Raw genomic sequence first — 22950 nt, 5'->3', positions numbered from 1 at the left:
CTATGGTTCTTTTGACTCTGATACTGAGGAAAATTGATTTTGAGATTTTCTTGAATTCATGTTGATCAACGACAGTATGGTTATGGGCAAGCGAAAACTGCCTTCGCTCGCATTACTTCTAGGTCTTGGTGTAGACACTGTTCGAGGAGGTAAGCCGTCGTGCGTTCGAGGTTACAACGCTCACCAACATCTCTAACCTGTTCCTCAGGCTATCATCTACTTCGAAATGTCACCGTCAGCAGCAATCCGGAGGCTCATAGTCAGAGCACCACAGTCGGTTCCGGTGAAACACACATCTCACCATCCCCAGTTAGGATTACAGTTGAAGTGACGAATGCCCATCAAACCTCTATTGTGCTTGAGATACAGACGGTGGGACTTGAGAGTAAACACTCTTTGCAACCCAGCCCGCCATATGCCTCGAAATCAGCGATCTCAGCACCGCCAATATCGATAGTGCTAACGGAATCCAATCCATCTTCAGTGGCACCACCGAGGGCTGCATCGACAACTTTTACCATAGTATTGTCTCCATCGCTTACAGATCCCAAAGACGGTCTCAGGACTTCTGTCTCTACGCTCGATTACTCCTCCCGCATCGACGAAGAAGGATCCACCATTACAACCGCCCAATTGCCCTCTACGTCGGACTTTACTTCATCCTCATCCCTAGCTTGGAACTATGAACCGGTTGAGCAAAAGAGCGAGTTACCCGGTCAGACCGATGCGACGCCCACGGTAGGGGCTGTACCGGGTGGGATTGTTATGATTCCTCCTGATATTCCTCCATGGATGGAACAGACAGCGTCATTTTGGGATGATGTCTCTTTGGGTCAGCCACCGGTGGACATACCGACCTCTTGGGACTACGTTCCTACCACTACTACCTCGGATTTCACTTCCACGCAAACCTTCCACGCTCCTTCCACTCGAGGGCAGTTCTGGAATCAGACGTCAGCGCCCTACTACAATCAGCCATCAACATCGATTACCAGGGCCTCGGTTTTTCCAAACACCACGACAACGTTATCATCAAGTACTATCAGCCACTGTCAGCCATCAGATCTGACGGCAACTGTCACAAGTTGGGAAGTTGTGCACACAAGTACCATCACATGGGTCGGCAATCCAGCGAATTACACGCAGCCTTACCCGACGCTTATTCCGCCTTCCGTCGAGACCATCCCGCCGTGTATAGATCTGGTAACGAAAACAACACCACCTCCTGGGATTACATTAACCACCTGCTTTACCGTCACTGCGAGTGGCTCGGGGACAAGATCATGCACATTGACAGTCAGCACCAATAGTTGGGGATACGGTCCTCAGACTTCAACAACTATCAGGTATGCACCCACAGTTACCTTCATCACGACAGACAAGAACCCGGCGGTTCTGTACTCGCCAATCCAGACCCCCAACTATGGCGTAACCAACGACATCACAAAGTCGCCTCGGCCTACAGCTGTGAGCGTTGACTCGGTTGACCCACCAGCGTACAACACGTTCGACAGTAACAACAGCCCGGGCGAGGTAACCAAACCTGTACCCAAACCAGTTACCGTAATAGTGAAGCCTACAGAGGTAATCATTGGCAGTTCCACGATCACCGACAATCCGGCGACCAAGACATATACAGTCGTAGTGGGCGGAGAAACCTTCACGGTTGGACCAACCCAGGTAGTAGGAGGTGGTGCTACCGTGACCAGGCCGTCGGCAAGTAAAGTAGGAGGAGCACGAGGAGCAGGAGCAGGAGATATCATCTACGTCCCCGTACCCACAAGCACCAAACTCAACGACCTGCCCATCATCGTGAGCTCTTCCGTGGCCGTGATCGGTACCGGAAGTTCCACCTTCACCCTGCCCCTTACGCCCACCACAGTCGTCGTCGAAGGCCATACCATCAGCATCGGACCCAGCGGAATTGCCATCATCGACCCCAAAGGCAACCCCATCATTGCGACCGTCACTCTTCCCCCGCCTCGCGAGCAAACTATCACCATTCGCCCCGGCTCCAACAATAATAACAACGAACCCATAACCACCACCGTCGACGGAGTCCCCATCACCATCATTAGCTCCTCCGTGGCCATCATCGGCGCCGGTACCGGCAGCTCCAAATCTACACTCACCTTCCCCGTTTCGGGCTCCTCACCCACCACCATCACCATCGACGATAACGGCAGCCAGCATACCCTCACTCTCGGACCCTCCGGCATCACCCTCACCGCACCCCTTCCCTCCTACGTCATCGCCACAGCATCTTCGGTCATCACGATCCAGACCCTCTCCATGTCTCTCCCTTCAGTGACATCCATTTCTCCACCACCCTCAACAGCAACAGAAGTCGTTGTAGTAGGCGGCTCTCTAGTAACCGCCATTGGCCGGTCTGTGGTGGTCATTTACGGGACTACCATTACTTATACCACTCTCTCCTCCCCTTTGACGACCGTGGTCACCGAAGGGGAGGAGGATACCATTGTCCTCGACCCATTTGCTGGAGTCTTGATCACCCACTATAACTACCCCTTCCCAGGCGCATCAGCAGGAGCAGGAGCAGCAGAGGTGACGGTAACAACCCTAGGCGGCGCGCATGCTGACCCCTCTGCTACCGAATTCGCAGTAGTCGGCGGCGCGACGATTACCAAGGTGGGCGCGTCGGTGGTGGTAGTGGATGGGGTTAGTTATACCGTTGGTCCTTCTGCTACTTTTACTGGAGGTAAGGATGGCACAACAATGACAACGACGATGTTGAGCGGTGGTGGACAGACGGTCACTATTGGGCCGGAAGGGGTGGTGGTGGGGACCATGACGATTGAGTATCCTTTTAATGGAGGTGACGAAGAGGATGGGAGTAGTACGACGGTTATTTTCCCCGGTGGAGGGCCGGAGGCTGCGGGGACGGCGACGGCGACGGCCGATGATGTCTCGGGGTCGGGGTCGGGGTCAGCAAAGGATGAAAATGATGATGAGGATGCTGGTACTTCGCTTGAGGTGGTGTGGAGGGTTATGATGTTGGGGTTGAGTGTGGCGGGGGCGGTTGGGGTGTTTGGGTTGTAATTGTGAGTAAGTTATCCCTTCAATGCTGTTTTATTCTTTCATATCCCGTCTGTCTTCGGTCTGTTTTTCTCTCTCTTCATATCCAGAGTGGTTCAAAAGAAGCGACGTTGTCATCAGTGCTGGGTTGGGTGATAAACACCTAACGATGGCACATTCCGGTGCAAATGGCGAGATGCCTCTTCTTACAGGAAGGACTCTCCCGTATTGTTCTTGTTCGGTTCGGTGTCTGCGGTTTGGGTTTTGTACAGGAGTGAACAAATATGATAGATGTGATGACGACTCTATCAAGGAAGAAAAATCTTTTTTTTCACATGTTCATCGTCAACATAACATATGGTGACTTCCTCGTGATACATGATTGTCCAACTTAAACGACGGGACAAGACGGAACCAGTAATTACTGCACATATTTGACCGTGAGAGGCAATCTGTATGTAATGTCTCATCGCAATGCAGAAACCCCATAACCAAGTAGCTGACAATATATGTGGAAGAAAATGCTGCGCGTGGTCGGGTTCCACCCTCCTATATCTCTAAACAGTAAACAAACACAGATATCTAATCGTCGCATTTCGTAGTCATCATCATCCCGGTTCGTATTGAACCGTCAACTATGTAACTGACTGACTCATTGACACCTAAAACAACAACAAACGGGCTGCTTTCCTTACACTAATTCTACCAAGTAGATCTGAATGCTCCCGCCTTCTTCCCGCTTCCTTCTTCGCCAGTGTGTTCCATCCATCCTTCCATCATACCTCCCGCCCACCACGTAATCATTTCGTTCCATTCATGACATGAGAGTTTCTTTACCTTTGTGTTTGTGTTTTCTTTGTTGATGTTGACTGCTGTGTATCCACTTGTTCGTTGGTTTCGTTCTTGTGCAAGCGCCTCTTTCTTTCTATGCAAACAGACCCCCTAGAACCCGCACATCTATGGTCTTCTTCACCTCGTTCCTTACGACTTCTGGAAGAACCAACTCGATCTCTTATTCTCGGGCGGATTCTGCTGCAGAGTGGCAATGGTGGGGTTTGTAGCCGTGGCACCGGCAACGGCGTCGCCGCCACCGCGGAGCGGCTTAGCGATCCTGCTGCCGATGCTGAACCCGCCGAGGCCGGCGTCGGTGCCGAGGCCCCGCGTGCTACCGGCCTTGGCGGCCTCCAGCCGGTCCTTGACGGCAGCGAGCTGCACCTCAAACCTAGTGCAATAGGAAGACGGAAGGTTAGCGCTGATACTGATGATAATGAGGGCGTGAAGCAATAACAGAGGGGTAAACACGTACTTGTGATTCGCCTGGGCCATCTTCTCCTGGCTTTCCTGAAGCAGGCTCTCGAGACTCTGAATCCGCTCATTTCTCGCCATCAATTTGCGCTCGGCAATCGCCACCTCCTTCTTGAGAGCAGAGTTCTGCTCCACAAGCTGGCGCTGAACCTGCGTCAGTTGTTCGAGGTTGCGCTCGAGGAAAGCCATCTTTTTCTGCTGAGCGCGGTTGTTGCTGCTGCGGAGCACGTTGTTATACTGCTCGCGCGTCTCGTCGAGGGAGATCTCCAATTCGACCACGCGCTCGCAGCGGTTCTGCAGATCGCGCATCAAGCTCTTCTTCATGACGTCGAACTCGGCCAGCTGCTGCTGGACGGTCTTGCCGTTGGCCATGGCAACTCCGGCACCGCCGGCTTTGACACGGCGCTGAAGGTCGTCGACCAAAGCCTTGAGGTGCTCCGTTTCCGAGTTCTTCAGGGCGATATCAGCCTTGAGCTGCTCGACAAGCTCAACCTGGACAGCCGACTTGTCCGAGAGCGACTTGGCAAGGAGGGCCTTGACCTCTTCTTTATCAGCCTCGGTAAGGTTCCGAGACAAGAGCTCCTCGTGCTCTTGCTGAAGAGCCTCAAGACGGGCCTCAAGTTCAGCCCGCTTGCGAGCCTCCGCATCGCTCGAGGCGGCGCTGAAGCTCGACAGTTCAGCTTGACGCACGAAACCCTGGGTCTCCACGAGCTTCTCCCTGAGTGCCTTGATATCCTCAGGAGGAATAGCGTCACCAGCAGAGCTGATCTCAAAGAGGGCATCTAATTGCGCAATCGCATCGGCAACTGCCCGTTCATTATCGCTGAACACGTCACCAGAAAGATCAAAGCCAGCCATCATCTTGGCCATCTTCTCCGCCTTCTTCTTCTCCTTCTCGTCCAACACAGCGCTGGTCTCCTTGGCGCTCATCTTCATATCGAGCATCTGCTGTTTGACCTCGTCAAGCTCGGCCGTGAGCTCCGAGTTGGCATCCTTGAGGCCGTCAATGGTGATTTGGGCCTCCTTGTTCTCGAAAGCCAGCCTCTCCAGTTGCATCTTGAACTCGTTGGACTCGCTAATCAACCTCTCGTTCTCCTTTCCAAGCTTGCTGTCGTGGTCCTTGAGAGCGATGAGCTCTTCCTTTGTCTCTCGCAGTTGTCTCTCGGCAGCCGCCGCGATACTTTCCTTCTCCGCAATCTGGTCTTGCAGCTCGTTCTCGCGACGCAGGAACTCTTCCCGTTCATCCTTATCCAAGGGCAAGCTGGGGGTTCCAGCTCGGTCTGAGATAGCAGGGGTCTCCGCGCGGCTTTCAGGCAGGAGCCGCGACGGTGTCGATGGACGGGCTGTTGTCGAGGCTGATTTCGAAGGGGTGATCGCGAGCTCCAAAGGTGGTACCCATTTCTCCTTGGGCACAGTCTCGCCACCACGCCACACTTGCACTTCGCTTTCCAGGTTGACGATATAATTCTCGAAGGACGTGATCTGGGTCTTGGCCTTGGCAAGCATCTGCTTGAGCTCGGCCGGGCTGAGTTCGGCGTTGACTTTCGCTTTGTTCTTGATCGACTTTGCTCTCATACCGAAACGCAGCGTACTTAATGTTTCGGCATCGTTGTAACTACTGGGTGAACAGTTGATAATGAGTGTTGTTCGACTGTTACCACCCAACGATTCTTGCAGAATACGGGTGAGCTTCGAGTCTCGGTAAGGAACGTGAGAGGATTTGCCGTCTGTCAGGGCATTGATGACCATACCAAGAGCACTCAAACTCTTGTTGATCTTCTTTGCTTCCTCCAGCGTTTGACCACTGGCACCTGTCTTGCCGACTTTTTCGGAACCAGCCAGATCGACCAAGAAAAGCTGACCGCTCTTGGCCGAGCCCGTCTCCACGTTCTTCTGGGTGATGGTGATAACGAAGATGGAATGCGAGCGCGACGACTCCTGGTTCATGTTGGTCGCAGCCACAGCTCTTGCGTTGCCACCCCTGCGCATGACTTCGTATACTTCCTGGACGCTCGAGACGTAGATCTCGAGCAGACCCTTGACGTAGACACCGCGGTTCTTTTCTTCGTGAACTGGCAGGTTGTCGTTCTGAGGCGCCAAAAGATCACGGATCCGCTCCATGTAGATTTCCATATAGCTGACCCGGACGGTATACTCGATGTTTGCTGCGCTAGACAAGATACTGGTAAAGATTTGCTCGACGATTCTTGGAATAACACCTCTGCCATCAGGGTCGTCTATACTGGTACCCATCATGGTGTATGATTTACCGGCACCCGTCTGGCCGTAGGCGAAGACAGTACCGTTGTAGCCATTGAGAATATCGTCGACGGTAGGCTTGATCGAGAAATCGAAGATGTCGGATTGCTTGCATGACATGTCAAACACCCGATCAAAGGTGAAGGAACCCTGCGCTTCTTTCGACTATGGGCAAAAACAGATGGGTTAGCCACTGCGGTGCGACTGCATTCAGGCGCGTGAAGGATGTGGCAAGGCAGGCACAAGGGCATTGTGAGGTGCGAGGACTAGGGGGCAGAAGAAGTTGCTCACATCGACTGTACAGGTATCCGGGCCCTGGAAGGTGACGATGGGCTGGCCGCCGGACTCGATTTCGACCCTGTTCTGGGGCCTAAATCGAGCCACGACCTTGATACTATTCGCACTTGACGACATTATGGCGATTCCCTTGCAGCGCTGGGTAGCGCACTGTCATGAAAGGCGGCGCGGCCGATGTTGTCGGGGAGGATGGGTGGTGGAGTGAGGGGGGGAGGGGGAGATGGACAAGGAGCCCGGCCGCCTGCAGCAGAGAGATAGAGAAGCAGGGTCTCGGTCAGTCGGGGTCCAGGTGTCTCCTCGAGTTGGATCCGGATATCACAAAAGGTGACGAGTTCCGGTTAGGCGCGTGTTCTCGTCGTCGTTTCCCTCCTCCGCGGTCCGTCGTGAGCGGTGGTTGTGGTGTGGTGCAGTTGCGGTGCGGTTCGCGGCTGCGGGTGCGGTGTGAAGAAAGGCAAAAGGTGAAGGTGGGCTTCAATGTGACACACTACTCGCCCGCCGAGGCACGTTGGCGTTTCGTTAGGTAACTGAACCCCTTTGGGCCGCAGCGATGGAAGAAGACAGCAAACCTAAAGCTACCTATGCAGAGCAGAGCAAAGCAAACCTTGAGGGCTAGGCGAAAAGGCGAACGTGTGCAGAATGTGCAAAAAGGGGCTGAAAGGGGTAACCGCAGCTACTGTCGCCGCCGCCGTATGTTCTCGTCGAGATGGAAGGGCAGGAAGGGGTACTCATCACACGTATGGTCGGTACCCAAGGCAATCCAAGGGTCTAGAAGAAACCGAACAAATGTCGAAACGCGATGAAGATAGTGGGGTCTTGTCGGTCAGTGCAGAGTCGCAGCCTGAGACGCAGTCTGAACGGTGCGCAGCCAAGGGCGGGAGGGGTCCTGAAAGCGAACCGCTGCCAATCGTCGCCAGTGGACGGGCGACTCCCGTCGGTTGTGCCTTTCTGCTGCCCCTGTCCCTTTACCTAACAACCGGGGCGGGACGGCACTCGGGGCGGCTGGTGCTGCGAGGCGGACTGCGAGACCAGTACCTTTACTTACCTACCTAGGTACTTACCTCTGCCTCTACCTCCGAGTGTAAGTACCTGCCTGAAGATTGAATGCTCGTTCGGCCAATACTCTTGGGTGCCATGGAGGAGATATTTTCATCAATTGTAGAAATATTTCAAAGCTTCAAACAGGATTGGGGGAGGCTCAGCCCGAGGGTACCTACCTCTAGTGTACATGGAAAACCCCAATCTGAAACCCATTCCCTAGAGGTAATTTGATCGCACGTTTCTAGCGGACCCAAGTGGCACAAGCATACAAGCCAGTATTCTTGGAGATGCCCGCCCCCTTTCCTGCTGTTCAAGTTGCCTATGGCCATTTCTTTGCTCTTTTGGGTGCCTTGAAATCAATTTTCAAGATACCTCTCTACGTCGTCAATTCGAGCTTTCAAGAGGCTACCGCTGTAGAGGTACCTAGCCAAGTTCAGCTACCCACAATATATGACAACCTCACCCCTCATGCAGATCATACGCAAAGCGTCAGTCCTAACAACATGAAATCGTACCTATGCGAGATAGGAGAAGTATTCCAAAAGGGCCTTGTAGAGCTACCTAGAGGTAGGTAAGTCGGACCAGGACGTACCGTAAAGACTTGAGAACCTTGTTTCCGGGTTGCAGGGTCAAAAGTGTTCGGAATTCACGTACACTGTATGCTCTCTGACGGCCGCCAAAAGCATCTGACAGCTCTTTAACCCTGCGTTTTCTGCACAAGCCTGGAAAACGAGCTTCCCAAGTATTTACGATGGAGGTAGTCAGCCTGTCTTTCACTCTCGCAGGGACCCTTGCATTTAAGGAATGCCTGTCAACGTGAGCATGTATCAAACAACGCCGCAATTCGAAATGTGCACGCTAGACTTGACTCTCAGCCTTAGGTATAGGTGATATAAATCATGTGGATCGATGTAAGGCACCAAGCAGGGTCATGTACACTTTTGTCAGAAACAGAGAAAAGCTGAGAAATGCAAGACTCTCTGGAAACTCGTACATCCAAGGCGGCCGACATAAACGGTGAGCTTTTTGCAGTGAAAGACACTATGCCATCTCTTCATCTCTAAGACAAAGGAAAAGAACGCTATCTAGGGCTTTTTGGGGTGAGTTGAGGTATCCAGGGACTGCCCTCGCCAGATATGCTTGTGTTGGTATGATACGAGCGCCTAAACTCCAAACCCGACAACCGCCCTAAAGAGTGAGAAAAACCAAGCACTCCCGCTCTCTCCATTGCAGACAAGCAGGCTGACTCTCAGCCATCAATAGGCGAGAGATGCGGATATTTGAAATACAACAAAAACGCCCCGAAAGAACGACGCCTCCCAAATGCAATGTAATATCACGACATCCGTTCCACCCTCACGCCCTAAAAGGCCAACCCGCCGGGTATCCTCGAGTGTGGATCATCTCGCAACTCGTCGTCGATCGACAACTGACTGTTGATATAGCCAAGAGATCTGTATCGAACAGCCCAGTGAGCAATATCAACACCGACTTGCAGCACCCAGATCAATCATTGGCTTTTTGCCATCGAGGGCCCCGTGGTGATGAGCGTCGTCACTATTCAATCCTCCCAGCTCTTCTCAACAGTTTCCCGGACCCTCTTGTGGTATTCTTTGCGGTTATCCTTGTATAAGTTGGAGGCTTCGACGTTTGCAGGCGATCCTGTGTTCGGGTCATTGAGCAGACTAGTCAAGACAGTTTGGTCAGCAAAATAACACAATGCAAAATAAACGTCAACAAGATATTATGCAGTCGTACCTCTGAATACTGGTAAGAACAGCCGCGACGTCGTACGTAGGACTCCAGCGGTTCTGGAGGATATCGAGACAGAGTTCGCCAGTGGCGTAAACATTGGGGTGGAACATCTCGCTGATGAACTTGACCGAAGGAGGCTTATTGGGATACTGCTCCTCAAAGTGCATCACCAGGCGGAAGGTGCCATCTTCGAAGGGCGTATCGGCGGGTCCGATGATCACGGCGTTCCTATATGGAGACTCATGTCAGTCATTGCCATGCCGGGGGTCGACCGCCCATAACGACACCGCAGCAAAGACCGTTCTCCTTACCATGTCATAACATTGTCGGGTACGGGAGAGGCGGAAACACCAGCGGGAGGATCGGTTTGCATGCGCTGTCGAGGAACATGGTGAGTATATTGTGCTCATGGCGGCCAAATCATCGAGCGGTGTGAACCCAACGGGGTGGCTCATGATGTCTCGCACCTTGAAGTCTCGCATGAGCCGGCGGCGGGCAGCGGTTGACATTTTGGCTTTGGTGATGGATGATGAAGTCGGCCCAGGAGAGAAAGCTACAAGGTTGATGGAGTACGTAGGATCGATGCGATACTTTGTCCAAAGTCGAGATGGGTTTCGTGGTTGGAATAACGAAGAGACAATCAACGAACTGTTTTGAAGGGGCGGAGATGAATGACGGAAACCAGCAGAGCCAACAAGTGAACGCGCATTAACGACCGCTATCTTATCATACCCAACTGATTGCCCGGAGGGGGCGTCACAAAGAAGCTAGGAGAACGCGCGCCGAGGGCAGGGGCAATGAACAGTGACTGCCCCGGTTGGCAATTGCCGCCGGATTGTTAAGTATGTAGCACTTTTCTGATTCTCAGCCAATTACACTTGGGTATGAAGCGACTGGTGGCTCGTGCGCGAGGTGACTGCCAGCTGATGGACCACAGTCACACACCTTCTATCACGCCACCGCCGAATGGTTGTCCAGCCAAACATCTAACTAATCGAACTGACAAATGAATCCAAAGAAAACATCAGAAACTGTGGCATGACAGCCAATTGTCCGGGTTGAATCAGTGATTTGATCAAGCTGTCTCCTGTGGCATCCCCCGGCAGCTGCCCGAAAACACTTCAACGCCGCAATAGGATCGTTGCCTGGAACCAACGCAACACCTCAAATCGCGTTGGGAAGCTCGGCTTTTGTTCCCGCGTGTAAAGTGGTTCGCTTCTGCCCAACATCCAAAGACGCGCGCGGGATGGCAATTGCAGGGACAAGCGCGACTGGGATGGATCATAAGTGATGCGAAACGACTCTTGAGCGTGCAGTGCCCTGGCCTTTTGATCCCTGATTTTATGCGGGCTGTATCCGGTACAGCTATGATGCCGGCGCTGGCAACAGGAGGCTGCGGAAAGAGTGAATGAACTGCTTGGAGAGCGTCCACCCCCGAATCGATCCGTTGACCGTTTCCCCTCCGCTACGGCTTCAACTCTGGCTCCATCTGATGTTTCTCCATCCGCCCGTGGGTACGGCACTCATGGGCTCATGACCCAAGCAGGGCATTCTTCAGTTGTAGTGGATGAGGAGCTTCCCCTGTCTGTCAGCGGCAGGCTCCACGGGAAACCCCGGATACCAAGCTTCTGTGTCCCTTGCGCCCGTTGGGGTCCCCGCGGAGGAACCACGGTGGCGGCCACTGTTTGGCGCTCAATCGGCGGGGTGAAGCATCGCTTTGGTGTGAATCCTCTCCACACATGTACCGTCACAAGCCGACCGGTGCCATCATGGCATCTGACAAGTTCCGAGGAAAAGAAAGCGGGAAGGAGAGGAAGAGACCAGCTATCGCCTCCCCAACTGGTAGTTTTATTAATCATTTTTAAACAATAGAAGAAAGTCTTCCCTGTGATTCTGTCCCTCCTCCCAATTATTTCCTGCTCCTGTCTTTGTGTTGCCTCTCCTGTTGTGCTGTTGTTCATTCCCCGTTCGGCCATCTTCCTTTCTTCCTTCTCGCCAGGTTCCCCTCCGACATCTGCGCTGTGCAGTACCGCCCCTACGTCCTGTAACTCATCGTCACCAGCGTCCGACACTCAAAATGGTTCTTAGCCACGCCAGGACAGCCGCTGGCTCGGCTTCGCGCACTTCCCGTGTCGCTTGCGCTCGTCTTTTTTCCACCCAGTCTGCTCTCCGTCAGCAGATTCAGGATGCCTACATTCTCAGTGGTGTGAGGACACCAACGGCCAAGGTAACGCGCTCCGTAAAAACAGCCATTTCCACAACACAGCGCTTGTGCTAACATCTGCCAGTTCAATGGCTCTTACACCACCGTTCCTGCTCCCAAGCTCGGTGCCGTTGCCATCAAGGAGGCCGTCAAGAGGTCGGGTATCCCCGTTGAGAAGATCACCGATGTCTACATGGGCAACGTCCTCCAGGGGTCTGTTGGCCAGGCACCTGCGCGCCAGGCCGCTATCTTTGCTGGCCTTTCCCCCAACGTAGAGGCCATTACCATCAACAAGGTGTGCGCTTCCGGTCTCAAGGCTGTTGTGTTCGCGGCGCAAAACATCCAGCTTGGCCTCGCGGAGGCCCAGGTCGCTGGTGGTATGGAGAACATGACAAGGACGCCGTACTACGTTCCACGCGCTAGCGGCATGCCCCCCTTCGGTCACATCAAGATGGAGGATGGCATTATCAAGGATGGGCTGACCGACGTCTACAACGAGTTCCACATGGGCAACTGCGCCGAGAACACTGCCAAAAAGTTCCAGATCTCTCGCGAACAGCAGGACGAGTATGCCATCCAGTCGTACAAGCGCGCCCAGGAGGCTTGGGCTTCCGGGAAGTTCGCTGAGGAAGTTGTCCCGGTCACCGTTCCGGGCAAGAAGGGTGACAAGATCATCGAGGTGGATGAAGGCTACAACGACATCAAGCTGGACAAGGTTCCCACCCTCAAGCCTGCCTTCGTCCGTGATGGCACCGGTACCGTGACGGCTGCCAACGCCTCTACCCTCAACGATGGCGCCAGTGCTTTGGTTCTCGGCAACAAGTCGCTCGCGCAAGAGTTCGGCAAGGGCTCAAGGGTCCTTGCCCGTATTGTCAGTTCAGCTGATGCCGCTATGGACCCCATCGACTTCCCTATTGCGCCCTCTAAAGCGGTTGAGCTTGCCCTTAAGCGTGCCGGCATTAGCAAGGACCAGGTTGCCATTTGGGAGTTTAACGAGGCCTTCGCCGCGGTCATCAAGGCCAACGAGAAGATTCTGGGTCTCGAAGGCGCTGTGGTGAACCCTCTTGGTGGCGCAATTGCCCTTGGCCACCCCTTGGGTAGCTCTGGATCCCGCATTCTCGTTACCTTGCTTCATCAGCTCCAGCCTGGCCAGTACGGTGTAGCTGCTATTTGCAATGGTGGAGGTGCGGCCACCGCGATGGTCGTCCAGAGGATCGAGTCGGTATAAACGGGAACATCGAGGAGTTGCGGGTGGGTATTTGATGAATTCTTGTATAAGGATGAAGATTTGCAAAGCTTTGGAGTTGGTTGGGCTTTCTTTCATGGACAAATGGTATGATTCGCTGCCAGAAGCAGGGCCAGTCTGCACATAGTTACAGCTGCATCTTGTTGGGTAAAAGCGACAGAATGTATTTGAAGAAGTAAGGAAACTGCAGTGCCATGTTGAGCTTGATGATCTGGGTAGTAGTGATGTAAATCCACAACTGAGCATAAGTAAAGGTGAACAAATTCAACTCGTGCAACAAAGATCCCAGGCACGCCAGGGTATTCACAGTTATAGCTTTCGGGTTAGGGTTTCAGCGTTCAGTCTGAAGACGGACGCGCATTGAGATCAATGCAGCACAGTGCAAACACACTCACCTTAACTTCACCTTTGAGATCGCGCAGCTTCACCGAAACGGTCTGCACCTTTGTCTTCAACATATCAAACATCGAGCAAGAACTACAACAAGTTATTTATTGCATCATTCGGGATTGCTACTTCAGCGCTAGCTTTTCCACGACTTAAGTCTCAACATATTAGGTCACGACAATACATTACGACGCACCCCGCCATCCATACTTCTACAAGATCACACTGACTTTCGCTCTTGGTGTGTGCCCTGGCGCGGCCGGGCCACGACCTTGGAGGAGGAAGCTGGGTTGAAAGACAACCCGACCGGTCACGAGCGCGTCACCTAGAAAAATACCACAGCTATGAGCCTCATCGCGGAATTTCTGACCAGCATACGCGGGTTCGTACAAACTCAAAATGGTGACGAGCTCCGCAACTGGCTGCTCGTCGAGCCGAATGTTGCTGCACATTATTATGAGCTTGGGCAACAACTGAGGTCAACTTGTCCCCCTAATTCTGACAATATCGAGAAGCTTGTTGAGAAGCATCTGCCAGAAGAAGATGACGTTCCAGAAGGACGAGGCTCGGCGTGGCCTGGCTTCAATTCGTTCATGGAGGAGTATTTGAAGTACTGGCGCGATGTAGACTTCAACGACATCGTCAAACTTTATGGCCGGCTCAGCGACCTGCTCATATCATGTGCAAATGCACTTGCTAATCCAACATATGGCATCATGCTTCTACAAACCAGCATGTCTCTCTCAGAGGCGCTCTCCAAGTTGGTGATGAGCATTACAAAGGAACCTCATCTTATGGCCCAGATCCAGGGCGATATGACTGGCGATGAAGCTGGCGAGAAGAAATCGATCGTCGAGCTTGCCGCAGATATCATTCAAAAGATCTTTACATCGTGCCTCACAGATCGATCAAGTACTCGCTGGTCGCCTCCAAAGGGGAAGAAGATCGCCGTCTATCTGTTTGCAAACTTGACACTGAAATTGCTGTTTGCTGTAAGTCCCATTGCTCGTCCTTCTCGTAAGATGATTTCAGAAAGAAATACTCATGAACATACCCTACTGCAGTGCGACAAGTCAAGACTCGCCGTCCAAATGTTTACCAACCTCTCTACAAGCGGGCCCGCACTCTCCCTATACCCGGCATCACAACGCGTAACCTTTCTATACTATCTTGGCCGCTTCAACTTCGACCATGGCCATTACATGCGTGCCCACTGGTGCTTTGAAGAGGCCTACCGGCAATGCCACCCGCAATTCCTCAAGCATCGCCGACAGATTCTAATCTATTGGGTTCCCTCGAACCTTCTCTTGGGACGTTTTCCCTCACAGATGCTTCTCTCGCGGCCCGAGGCCGCCGGCTTCGGCGACATCTTCATACCAATTTGCGCCGCCATACGGACCGGCAATTTCGTCGCCTTCCACCAGGCCCTCAACGCCAGCAGAGACTGGCTCTGGGACCGCGGCCTCTACCTCACTCTTCTCTACCGTCTCAAACCGCTCGTCTGGCGCTCCTTTACGCGCAAGACGTTCCTGCTCACATGGGAAGGCGCCACCGGAAACGATCCTAACATGATGACCAACCGCGCCCCCGCCCTCTCCCTCGCCGACCTTGTGGTCACCGCCACCTATGTCCAGAAGCTCCTCGAGGGCTACGTCCCCGTTGCCGCTGGCTCCTCCGCTCTCGCTCTCGCCCCTCCCCCAGGCGGACAGCCGAAGCGGCTGATGCCGTCGGAGGGCCTGATCTTTGGAAACAAGCAACCGGATCTCGACAGCATGGAGTCGATCGTCGCGGGCTTGGTCTACGCGGGCCTACTTAATGGGTTCATTGCTCGCCAACAAAAGAAGTTCGCGGTCGAGGGCGCCAAGCGCAAGGGCGGAAACGCGGTGGCGGCCGGTTGGCCGTGCCCGTATGAGAGTATCATGGACCGGTTCAGGGAGGACTACGAGGATGAGCTGGCGGCGGCGGATGCGGGTGAGACGAATGAGCCACCGGGTGAATTCGAAGATGTACCGGGGTGGGTGAAAATGGGTTGATGATGGGGATGTAAGAGGAGGGACTTAAGGTGCTTAAACATGAAGAGGGAGGGACGATTATTGCTCTATTATTTTTTCCTTTGCTTCTTCCTTTGCAATCCTGCTATAGAAAAGCCGACATGACGCTAGACCGTATCAGTAAAGTTGAAGCATCACATTTGTCATATGGACTTTCATAGGCCATACATATGTAATATGATGTTTTTCAACTCGACACTATCCATGAACGTGAATGTTAAGTTGGTTTTGCCTCAGATTGAAAGGTCTGGACCTTGTGGGAATGTGTACTGATAGATACGAAGACGATTGTTATTTTTAGTGCGAGCTCGTATCAATCACTTGATGCAGGGGCTCAGAGCCAACGTGGACCGAGGAGCTGACAACCTTGTCGACTATTACGGACGTGTATGACAGTACCCGCCTTGTGTTCACAAATGTTTCGAGTGGTGTCGGTTGAAGATTTCTTTCTTGCAGTGCCTTTTCTTCGTGTCCATACTACTCCCCTCCCTCTCCTTTTTCTTTAAGGTTAACCTTTTTCCCCTCTCCCAAGCTCCGAATCCAGGCGAGAACAGTCACCTCGTCGTCATCTTCGGCATCGCTCTTTCGTTTCAATCCAAGCTCCAATCTTCAGTAAACCGCCATTATCACCATCTGGTGTATGATTTTTGTCAAGGTTTGGGATTTAAATATTCGTCGTCACGAACATCGTTTGCTCTTTCATTCAGCGTCACATCTCGAATAATATCCAATACCCAACCCATTCCTCCCGAGCACATCGGAAATCGAAACCCTTGGTCTACCGGACTTTCCCAATGCCTCCGGCCACGGAACCTCATCACTGTTCGTGTACTCTTCCTTCTCCCTTTATCACGTTTCGACATCCATCATATAATCAAACCGTGGCCTCCCACCTCACACTTTCCAGCCGCATCCAATTTCCTCCTCACGTGTTGATCACAAACAACACTCAAGGGTCATTTTCAAAAGAAAGAAAAACATATCCAACAAGAAGAAGATATCGCCAAAAAATCGCCACACCCAACGCGCAGACCAGAATGACCAATAGCTTCAATGGGGGTATATCGCCGAACAGAAAAAAAGATATCCTCGTAACAAACATCAATACCGAAATTAAGTCGTCGAATAAAACAATATGTCGCTTGCAGCAGCAAGAACGACTGGTGCAGAGAAGAAGGGCGCAAGATGGCAGCAGCCTTTAGCACGCTGATGGGGCTGCAGAAATAACAATAGACACTAGGTACTAAGCGTGTGTATGGGGTGTAATCTCAAAAAGTATGTGGTTTTTTTTTTTTTTTGTCGGCTTCCGGGTTTTGACGAGTTCTTGCTGACGGGGCGGATGTGGTCGCTTTGGAGAAGTATATCATGTCAGGTCATTGCTATTCGTCGCCGTTTTCCGAAAATCGAAGAAAAGAAGCAAAAGTCAGGTACAATTCGACCGGATGTACCTCGTGTATCGGCCGCGAAATATGGTGAAGAGGATAATTCAACATCGTATACAAAGAAAGCAAAAATCAGCCTCCTGGCAAACACCAGGGACCAGGTTTCGAAAACCGTGTGGAGACAGCAGTTTAAAGAAGGGTTGCAGCTGCGACAATGGCGACAACCAAACCTGCAATGGCAGCGCCACCTTCTTGAGCTGCACCGTCGTTCTTCTTCGATGTGGTTGAGACAGGTGCGGGCTTTTCGGTTTCCGTCAGTACCGGTGCTTCCGTTGTCTCGGAGGCTTCACTGGTAGGCGTGGAATCGGTGCCGGTCTCCTTGAAGACACCACCCCAGAGCGCGGGCTTCGAGGCCGATGGTGTCTCAGAGGACAAAACAGAAGACTCTTCCGTGCTGGTTACAAAGGATACTGGAGCTGATGACATGCGAACCGAAGAAGAAGAGGTGGTGGGAGGAGGAGTTGATGTGGTAGTGGGCGTCTCCATGGTGCTGGTGGTCTTGGGCGGCGGGGGCGCCTCCTTGGTTGAGGTAGTCTTGGGAGGGTCAGGCTTTCTGGTGGTCGAGGTCTTGGGCTCATCATCGCTAGAACCATCGATGCTGAACACCACAATGTTGGCAGTCTGCCCTTTGGGAACAGTGACAACGCAGAACTGAGCACCGCCGACACCCTTAGTGGAAACTGGGCTTTCCAAACCTCCAACACCGTGCTTGGAGGGATCGATGGAGCACGGCAAACCATTGCAACCTCCAGCGGGACACTCAATCTTGACGCCAAAGCTAGGCTTCGTCTTCTTCCAGTCGCAGTCCATGTAAATGGGATTCCAGGCAATCTTCAGATATGTCTCACCTGCGGAAACGGTGTTTGCTCCAGCAACATAGGGACTCCAGTTTCCGATGGGCTTGCCTGGGCTGCCCCAAATGCAACCCTCGGCAGACGAGACGCCAGGCGCGTTGATATAGTAACTGAGACAGTCAGCTTCATGAGTCACAAACACCATCATCTGTGGGTATGCTTACTGCGCAGCGGTTGAGTCCCAATAAGAGGGTCCAGGCACAGCGATCTTGGACTGACCCTGGATGTCGGTGGGAATAATCATGGCCTCATTACCAGGCAAGACAGTTTGGCAAAAGGACACAACCTTTCCAGCCTTGTTAACTACCTGAACAGCACCGGTTCCATCCACGCAGTATGGCTTGTCGTCGAAGGCCTTCTCAGGCGTTCCTTTGTTGCAATACAGACCGCCGTTCTTGATTATGCATCAGCTCTCCGAATCTCATAATGTTGAGATATGTATCAACTCACCATTGACTGGGGATAGACGTAGGTCGAGTCGGGTTCCCATTGTGCCATAACCTTTCCAGGAACACACGCATACGGACACCACTTTCCGTCTTCGCATGGCTCATCGGGGCTCATGGCGAAACCATTGTTCATGCCTCCCGGGACATATACAAGGTCGGGGTGGTCGGGCAATGAGCATTGGGTTTTTCTCTTTTGCAGCTGAGGCATCTCAAAGCTCTCAATGGTGTCCTCAACACGACTGTGTCTCCTCGTGGGACGTCCATGGAGATGGCGATGACCCCCATGACCGGCAGAGACAGGTTGAGCACTGAAAAATAATGAGGCCGCGCCAAGGGCGGTCTGGAATGTGGAGAGCTTCATGTTGGCGGTAGGGGTTGGTTGTGTCCTCAATATCCAATGGTCGTGGAGCTCAGCACGTCAGGATATGAACTCTGATACAAAGTCGGCTGTCGTTCAACTGATATCCAGCCCTGACACTTTCTCTATTCAAAATTCAAGCCGGTGTTCATAGGACATAAATCGTAATAGGTCGGGTCGGAACGATCGTGAGAAGATTTGACGGACATCAGAGGCCGAGGCGTGTCGAGCTTCGGAGGGGCCAAGGTCAACGACTGTGAGGCTCCAACCCAGGTCCGTGGAGGGAAGAAAGATGGAGAGAGCGACAGAAAGAGAGAAGAGAAGGCTTGTCCCGGGGGTTTGGTGCACAAGGGGGGGGGGGGGGGGGGGGAGGCCAGGCTTAAACCCCAGACGGGGGAATGGGATGGGATTGGGATGGGTTGACGAGGAGCCGAGCATGTCGTAGCCCATGTCGTGCCCCATGTCCTGGCGTTTTTCACTCAAGGTATCTCCCCGGGGCGGGCCAGCAACAGGAAGTTGTGTGGAAGGGGAAGACAAGCTACCTGCAGGTCGCGATAGACTCAGGGGGTGTGACCAATCAGCGAGTCTACCGCTTTGGGGTCCCTGGGCGCCTCATCTCGGCACTGGGTGGGCTGCTGGGCTTGAGGTGGCATCGGTGGGTGATGTCCCATTGTAACGGGTTCATGCCAGGAACACCTCTTTTGCGACCAATAAACGGGGGGTGTTGGACATTGAGCCGCTAACCCCAGAGGGGCCGATGAAATGAGGACTTTTACAGCGATTCCATTCACGGCCATTGGGGAATGAGATGTGACTGCCGACCAGTGAATGCCTGCTCTTTGGGACGGGCGTGGCATTCCTTTTCCAGGATATGTACACCTCGCCTGTTGTTGTCGTCCACCCTTTGGGGTTGGGGCCTTTTCCCCAAATCTCCACGGCGATCCCCACGGTAAGCGATGACGGGAGGTCAAAGAGCAAAAGGAGGCCCACTGGAACAGGGCCCGGGCCTGGAACTCCTACCTCAGAGAGTCAGAGGTAATTTGGCCGATTTGGGGACTGCAGGCAGCCAGGGAATGGCCGGTACTGACGACTGAATACCGGGCAACATGTCAAGTCTGAAGCTGATTTACACTACATCTGGCGACCCGGGGTCGTTGGCGACAGTACGCAGTCGGACGGCTCTCAGTACAAGTGTCCGGGTACACCGTTAAGAAGCACTCTTTGTAGGGATTGCTGGCGCCGTCGGCCGATCAGAGTATGATAATTTGCAGGAAACCCGGGAAGGAAGCGACAGGTAAGAGGTGTGCAACGGTAACGCAGTGTGTAGTGTAGCGCCAAGGGCGGGAGGTAGTGTGGAAGTGAAGATGATGATGTTTGAGGTAGTTGAGGGCATTTCTTTGGATGTGATGGGAAGGTGGGAACAGGAAATACGTTACCCCTGTCTTGCAGCGCCAGTCCGTGCATGATCTGAACTCCCCCATCCCTCACTCCAACTTTTGTCATCGACTTCCACCTGACTTGTCGGATAGCGAGGTCATTCATCGGAACTTAGCGCTTCTCGCCCGCCTGCCCACAGCAGCATTTTGATGCGCGGAACATTCCACTTTGTTTGCCTGCCGGAACCACCTGGATCTGACAGCCGCGGCTGCCAAAAGTACAGAAAGGCGTCTGCAGATCACCGCCTCAGAAGGAAGCTGTCAAGGTTCAGAAAAGGGTGAGATGTCAGGGGGACTTGGCGGTGTCCAACCCTAACCCCCATCTATCACAGACTTTTTGTCGCGGCAGCTGCCCCAGGCAACCATCAGAATCTGTACTTAGGATGTTCTTTAACACACCAACCAGACACCATTCACACGTGTCAATTCATCTTCGCCTGTTGCGAGCATCACTATCCAGAGATTCGAAGAGCAGACGAAATGTTGAAAGGTTCAATTGTCCATTAAAAATAACTATTATCGGGATATGACTAGGTAGGTACCGGGTATCCTCGCGTGCACTCTCATCCCCCATGTCATTAAATCCTCCATCACCCCACCAATTTTCTGCTTCCCAACTCCTCATTCAACTATATTCCTGCAATCATGAATCCGTTTCTTCACACCCACTTATTTAAACGCGGTGACCGCCGCCGAGGGAGTTGAGGACGGGCACGCCGCCCTTGACGCTATCGAGGAGCCCGCCGACAGAGTTGACGAGATCACCCCCGAGAGGAGCGCCGTTGATGGAGGGAAGGCCGGCAGGATCGCGCGCAATCTTCTTAGTGGCGTCATTGACGATCTTTTCGACCTGCTTGACGACATCGCCCCCGACAGGAGCGCCGTTGATGGTGGGGAGGTTGGCAAGACGGCGCGCAATCTTTCCAGCGGTGTTATCGACGATCTTGCCGACCTGGTTGACGACATCGCCCCCGAGAGGAGCGTCGTTGAGGGAGGGGAGACCGGCAAGACCGCGCGCGATGTTCTTGGCGCTATCGTTGACCTTTTCGGCGGCGGCGTCAACCAGGGAAGGGACGGAGGGGACAGAAGGGACAGAGGAACCCTCGGGCACGGTGGCCTTGGCGTCATCAATGATCTTGCCGGCGGCCTCAGCGGGGGCGGAGACGGCGGCAGGAACAGCGGAACCCTGGGGCACGGCGGCCTTGGCGTCATCAACGATCTTGCCGGCGGCTTCACCGACGGAGTCGGCGGTAGGGACGGAACCACCCTCGGGGATGACGGCCTTGGCGTCATCAATGATCTTGCCGGCGGCCTCAACGGGACCGGAGGCGGCGGCAGGGACGGAGGAACCCTGAGGCACAGCGGCCTTGGCGTCATCAACGATCTTGCCGGCGGCTTCAGCGGGAACGGAGGGGACAGAGGCACCCTCGGGCGTGACGGCCTTGGCGGCATCGTCGACCTTGCCGGCGACCTCAGCCGTGGTAGGGATGGTGGGGATGGAAGGGGCGGAAGGCGCGGAGGGCGCCTCGGGCGCGGCCTTCTCGCCATCGTTGACCTTGTCGGCGGCCTCGGCCGGAGCGGCGGCGGCATTAGCAGGGGTGGCGGCGCCAGCGGGGACACTAGCAGCGGGGACGCCAGGGGCAGCGTCGGCAAAGTCGGCAAAGGGAGCAGCGAAATCGTCCTCGGCAGCAGGGGCGGCAGCGTCAGCGGGGGCAGCAGCGGCGTGAGCGGAAGTGGGAACCTCAGAAGCCCCATCAACCGGAGGAACGATGTCCTTCACCTGCTGCACATAGTGGCCCGCGACGGGAACGTTGCCAGAGACGTCATCGAGAGCAGCCTTGGCCTGCTGGACGGGCGAGAAACTGTTGGAGCGGGGAATGGCGGCCGCAAAGACGGTGGAGGCCGAGGCGGCGAGGAGGTAGGCGAAGAAAGAGGTGGTGGTCTTCATTTTGGATGGTGGTGGTGTTTGGTTGGTTGAGTGTTTAAAATGGTTATGTTAATAAGTAAGTAAGTTAGTGGCTGTTGAGTTGGTAATGAGTGTGATGAATGAGAAGCTTGTGTTGATGACGACCTAAGCTTGAAAACGGGAGGGAAAGGACGGGCTTATGTAGTTGTTCTTCTCGGTGGACTTGAAGTCAAGATCATCATTCTCCCAGGGTGGTGTGGAAAAACAAAGTCCGGACGCGCTTATTCCAAACCAGACCCAGCGAGTGTCCGGACCTTTTTCCACACCACCTGTCTCCTTCTGTTCGTCCTCCAAGGGTAATGGAACAGGAGATGTGGGTTGGAGAGTGTCTCCATCCATCCATTATCATCCGGGGAGGTGATGATGAGATGCCGACTGATACTCTGACCGCAAGAGCAGAAGATGCTGTGGCTCAACATCAGTATCGTTGAACTATTGACCTGGCGGAGTGGCTGGAGTTGCGTGGGTTTGGCGATTGTAGTGTAAGGCTGTATGCTATGTCGTTCACTTCGTTGAGCCACCTCCTGAACCCATGTTGCCAAGGAGCAAGCGGTGGCCGTTTGTTTTAGACATTGATCCCTATCAATGCGATGAAACCTATCAATCTACAGGGACGTCAAGAGGTTTTGCGAATCGTTCAGTCCATCCAGCGAAGATCTATGTTTCACACGGACAAAGGTGGGCAAACTAACAAAAAATAAGCTCAGTGATATATGGATCCTGATCGACATGCCAAGGACGTGACACTCTGGTACCCGGGAGCTGGCTCCGGACGGGGGGTGTGCATAGCCAGTAACAGTTTTGGTGAGAATTACGGCCATTTCTGTTAGTGACTTACACATCCCATTCACGGAGCCACCCGTGTAGC

At 53.5% G+C, this 22950-nt stretch overlaps 8 protein-coding genes across 8 annotated transcripts; 4 read left to right on the top strand and 4 right to left on the bottom strand.

Moving 5' to 3' along the window:
* Positions 1 to 58: 58 nt before the first annotated feature.
* On the top strand, positions 59 to 3060 carry B0T23DRAFT_398354 (uncharacterized protein; the record flags this gene model as incomplete). Its single annotated transcript, XM_062838357.1, has 2 exons — positions 59 to 149; positions 209 to 3060. The coding sequence occupies 2 exons, from the start codon at positions 59 to 61 to the stop codon at positions 3058 to 3060; spliced, it is 2943 nt and encodes a 980-aa protein (XP_062689782.1).
* A 648-nt stretch (positions 3061 to 3708) lies between these two features.
* Positions 3709 to 7198, bottom strand: B0T23DRAFT_211219 (kinesin heavy chain). The gene is made up of 3 exons (XM_062833557.1): positions 6892 to 7198; positions 4343 to 6765; positions 3709 to 4258 (listed from the first exon to the last, which is right to left on the bottom strand). Exons 1-3 carry the CDS (start codon positions 7012 to 7014, stop codon positions 4018 to 4020), a joined length of 2787 nt encoding a protein of 928 aa, XP_062689781.1. The 5' UTR covers positions 7015 to 7198; the 3' UTR covers positions 3709 to 4017.
* Positions 7199 to 8009: 811 nt separating this feature from the next.
* On the top strand, positions 8010 to 8548 carry B0T23DRAFT_211209 (uncharacterized protein). The gene has a single exon (XM_062833556.1). The coding sequence runs from the start codon at positions 8223 to 8225 to the stop codon at positions 8508 to 8510; it is 288 nt and encodes a 95-aa protein (XP_062689780.1). The 5' UTR covers positions 8010 to 8222; the 3' UTR covers positions 8511 to 8548.
* Positions 8549 to 9496: 948 nt separating this feature from the next.
* On the bottom strand, positions 9497 to 10199 carry B0T23DRAFT_398352 (mus-8; the record flags this gene model as incomplete). The annotated part of the gene is made up of 4 exons (XM_062838356.1): positions 9497 to 9620; positions 9694 to 9918; positions 10002 to 10066; positions 10158 to 10199. 4 exons carry the CDS (start codon positions 10197 to 10199, stop codon positions 9497 to 9499), a joined length of 456 nt encoding a protein of 151 aa, XP_062689779.1.
* Positions 10200 to 11665: 1466 nt separating this feature from the next.
* Positions 11666 to 13546, top strand: B0T23DRAFT_211177 (acetyl-CoA acetyltransferase). The gene is made up of 2 exons (XM_062833555.1): positions 11666 to 11917; positions 11979 to 13546. Exons 1-2 carry the CDS (start codon positions 11768 to 11770, stop codon positions 13119 to 13121), a joined length of 1293 nt encoding a protein of 430 aa, XP_062689778.1. The 5' UTR covers positions 11666 to 11767; the 3' UTR covers positions 13122 to 13546.
* Positions 13547 to 13555: 9 nt separating this feature from the next.
* Positions 13556 to 15772, top strand: B0T23DRAFT_343654 (uncharacterized protein). Its single transcript, XM_062835930.1, has 2 exons — positions 13556 to 14518; positions 14591 to 15772. The coding sequence occupies exons 1-2, from the start codon at positions 13871 to 13873 to the stop codon at positions 15557 to 15559; spliced, it is 1617 nt and encodes a 538-aa protein (XP_062689777.1). The 5' UTR covers positions 13556 to 13870; the 3' UTR covers positions 15560 to 15772.
* A 1191-nt stretch (positions 15773 to 16963) lies between these two features.
* Positions 16964 to 19004, bottom strand: B0T23DRAFT_211160 (uncharacterized protein). The gene is made up of 3 exons (XM_062833554.1): positions 18324 to 19004; positions 18038 to 18267; positions 16964 to 17983 (listed from the first exon to the last, which is right to left on the bottom strand). Exons 1-3 carry the CDS (start codon positions 18681 to 18683, stop codon positions 17149 to 17151), a joined length of 1425 nt encoding a protein of 474 aa, XP_062689776.1. The 5' UTR covers positions 18684 to 19004; the 3' UTR covers positions 16964 to 17148.
* Positions 19005 to 20593: 1589 nt separating this feature from the next.
* B0T23DRAFT_211151 (uncharacterized protein) lies at positions 20594 to 22183 on the bottom strand. The gene has a single exon (XM_062833553.1). The coding sequence runs from the start codon at positions 22062 to 22064 to the stop codon at positions 20790 to 20792; it is 1275 nt and encodes a 424-aa protein (XP_062689775.1). The 5' UTR covers positions 22065 to 22183; the 3' UTR covers positions 20594 to 20789.
* Between the last annotated feature and the right edge of the window lie 767 nt (positions 22184 to 22950).

Source organism: Neurospora hispaniola (genome assembly GCF_033458365.1).
Source record: "Neurospora hispaniola strain FGSC 10403 chromosome Unknown B0T23scaffold_7, whole genome shotgun sequence".
NCBI classification, from domain to species: Eukaryota; Fungi; Ascomycota; class Sordariomycetes; order Sordariales; family Sordariaceae; genus Neurospora; species Neurospora hispaniola.
The sequence above is the reverse complement of the archived record's forward strand: the minus strand, read 5'-3'. Positions and strand labels throughout refer to the sequence as shown.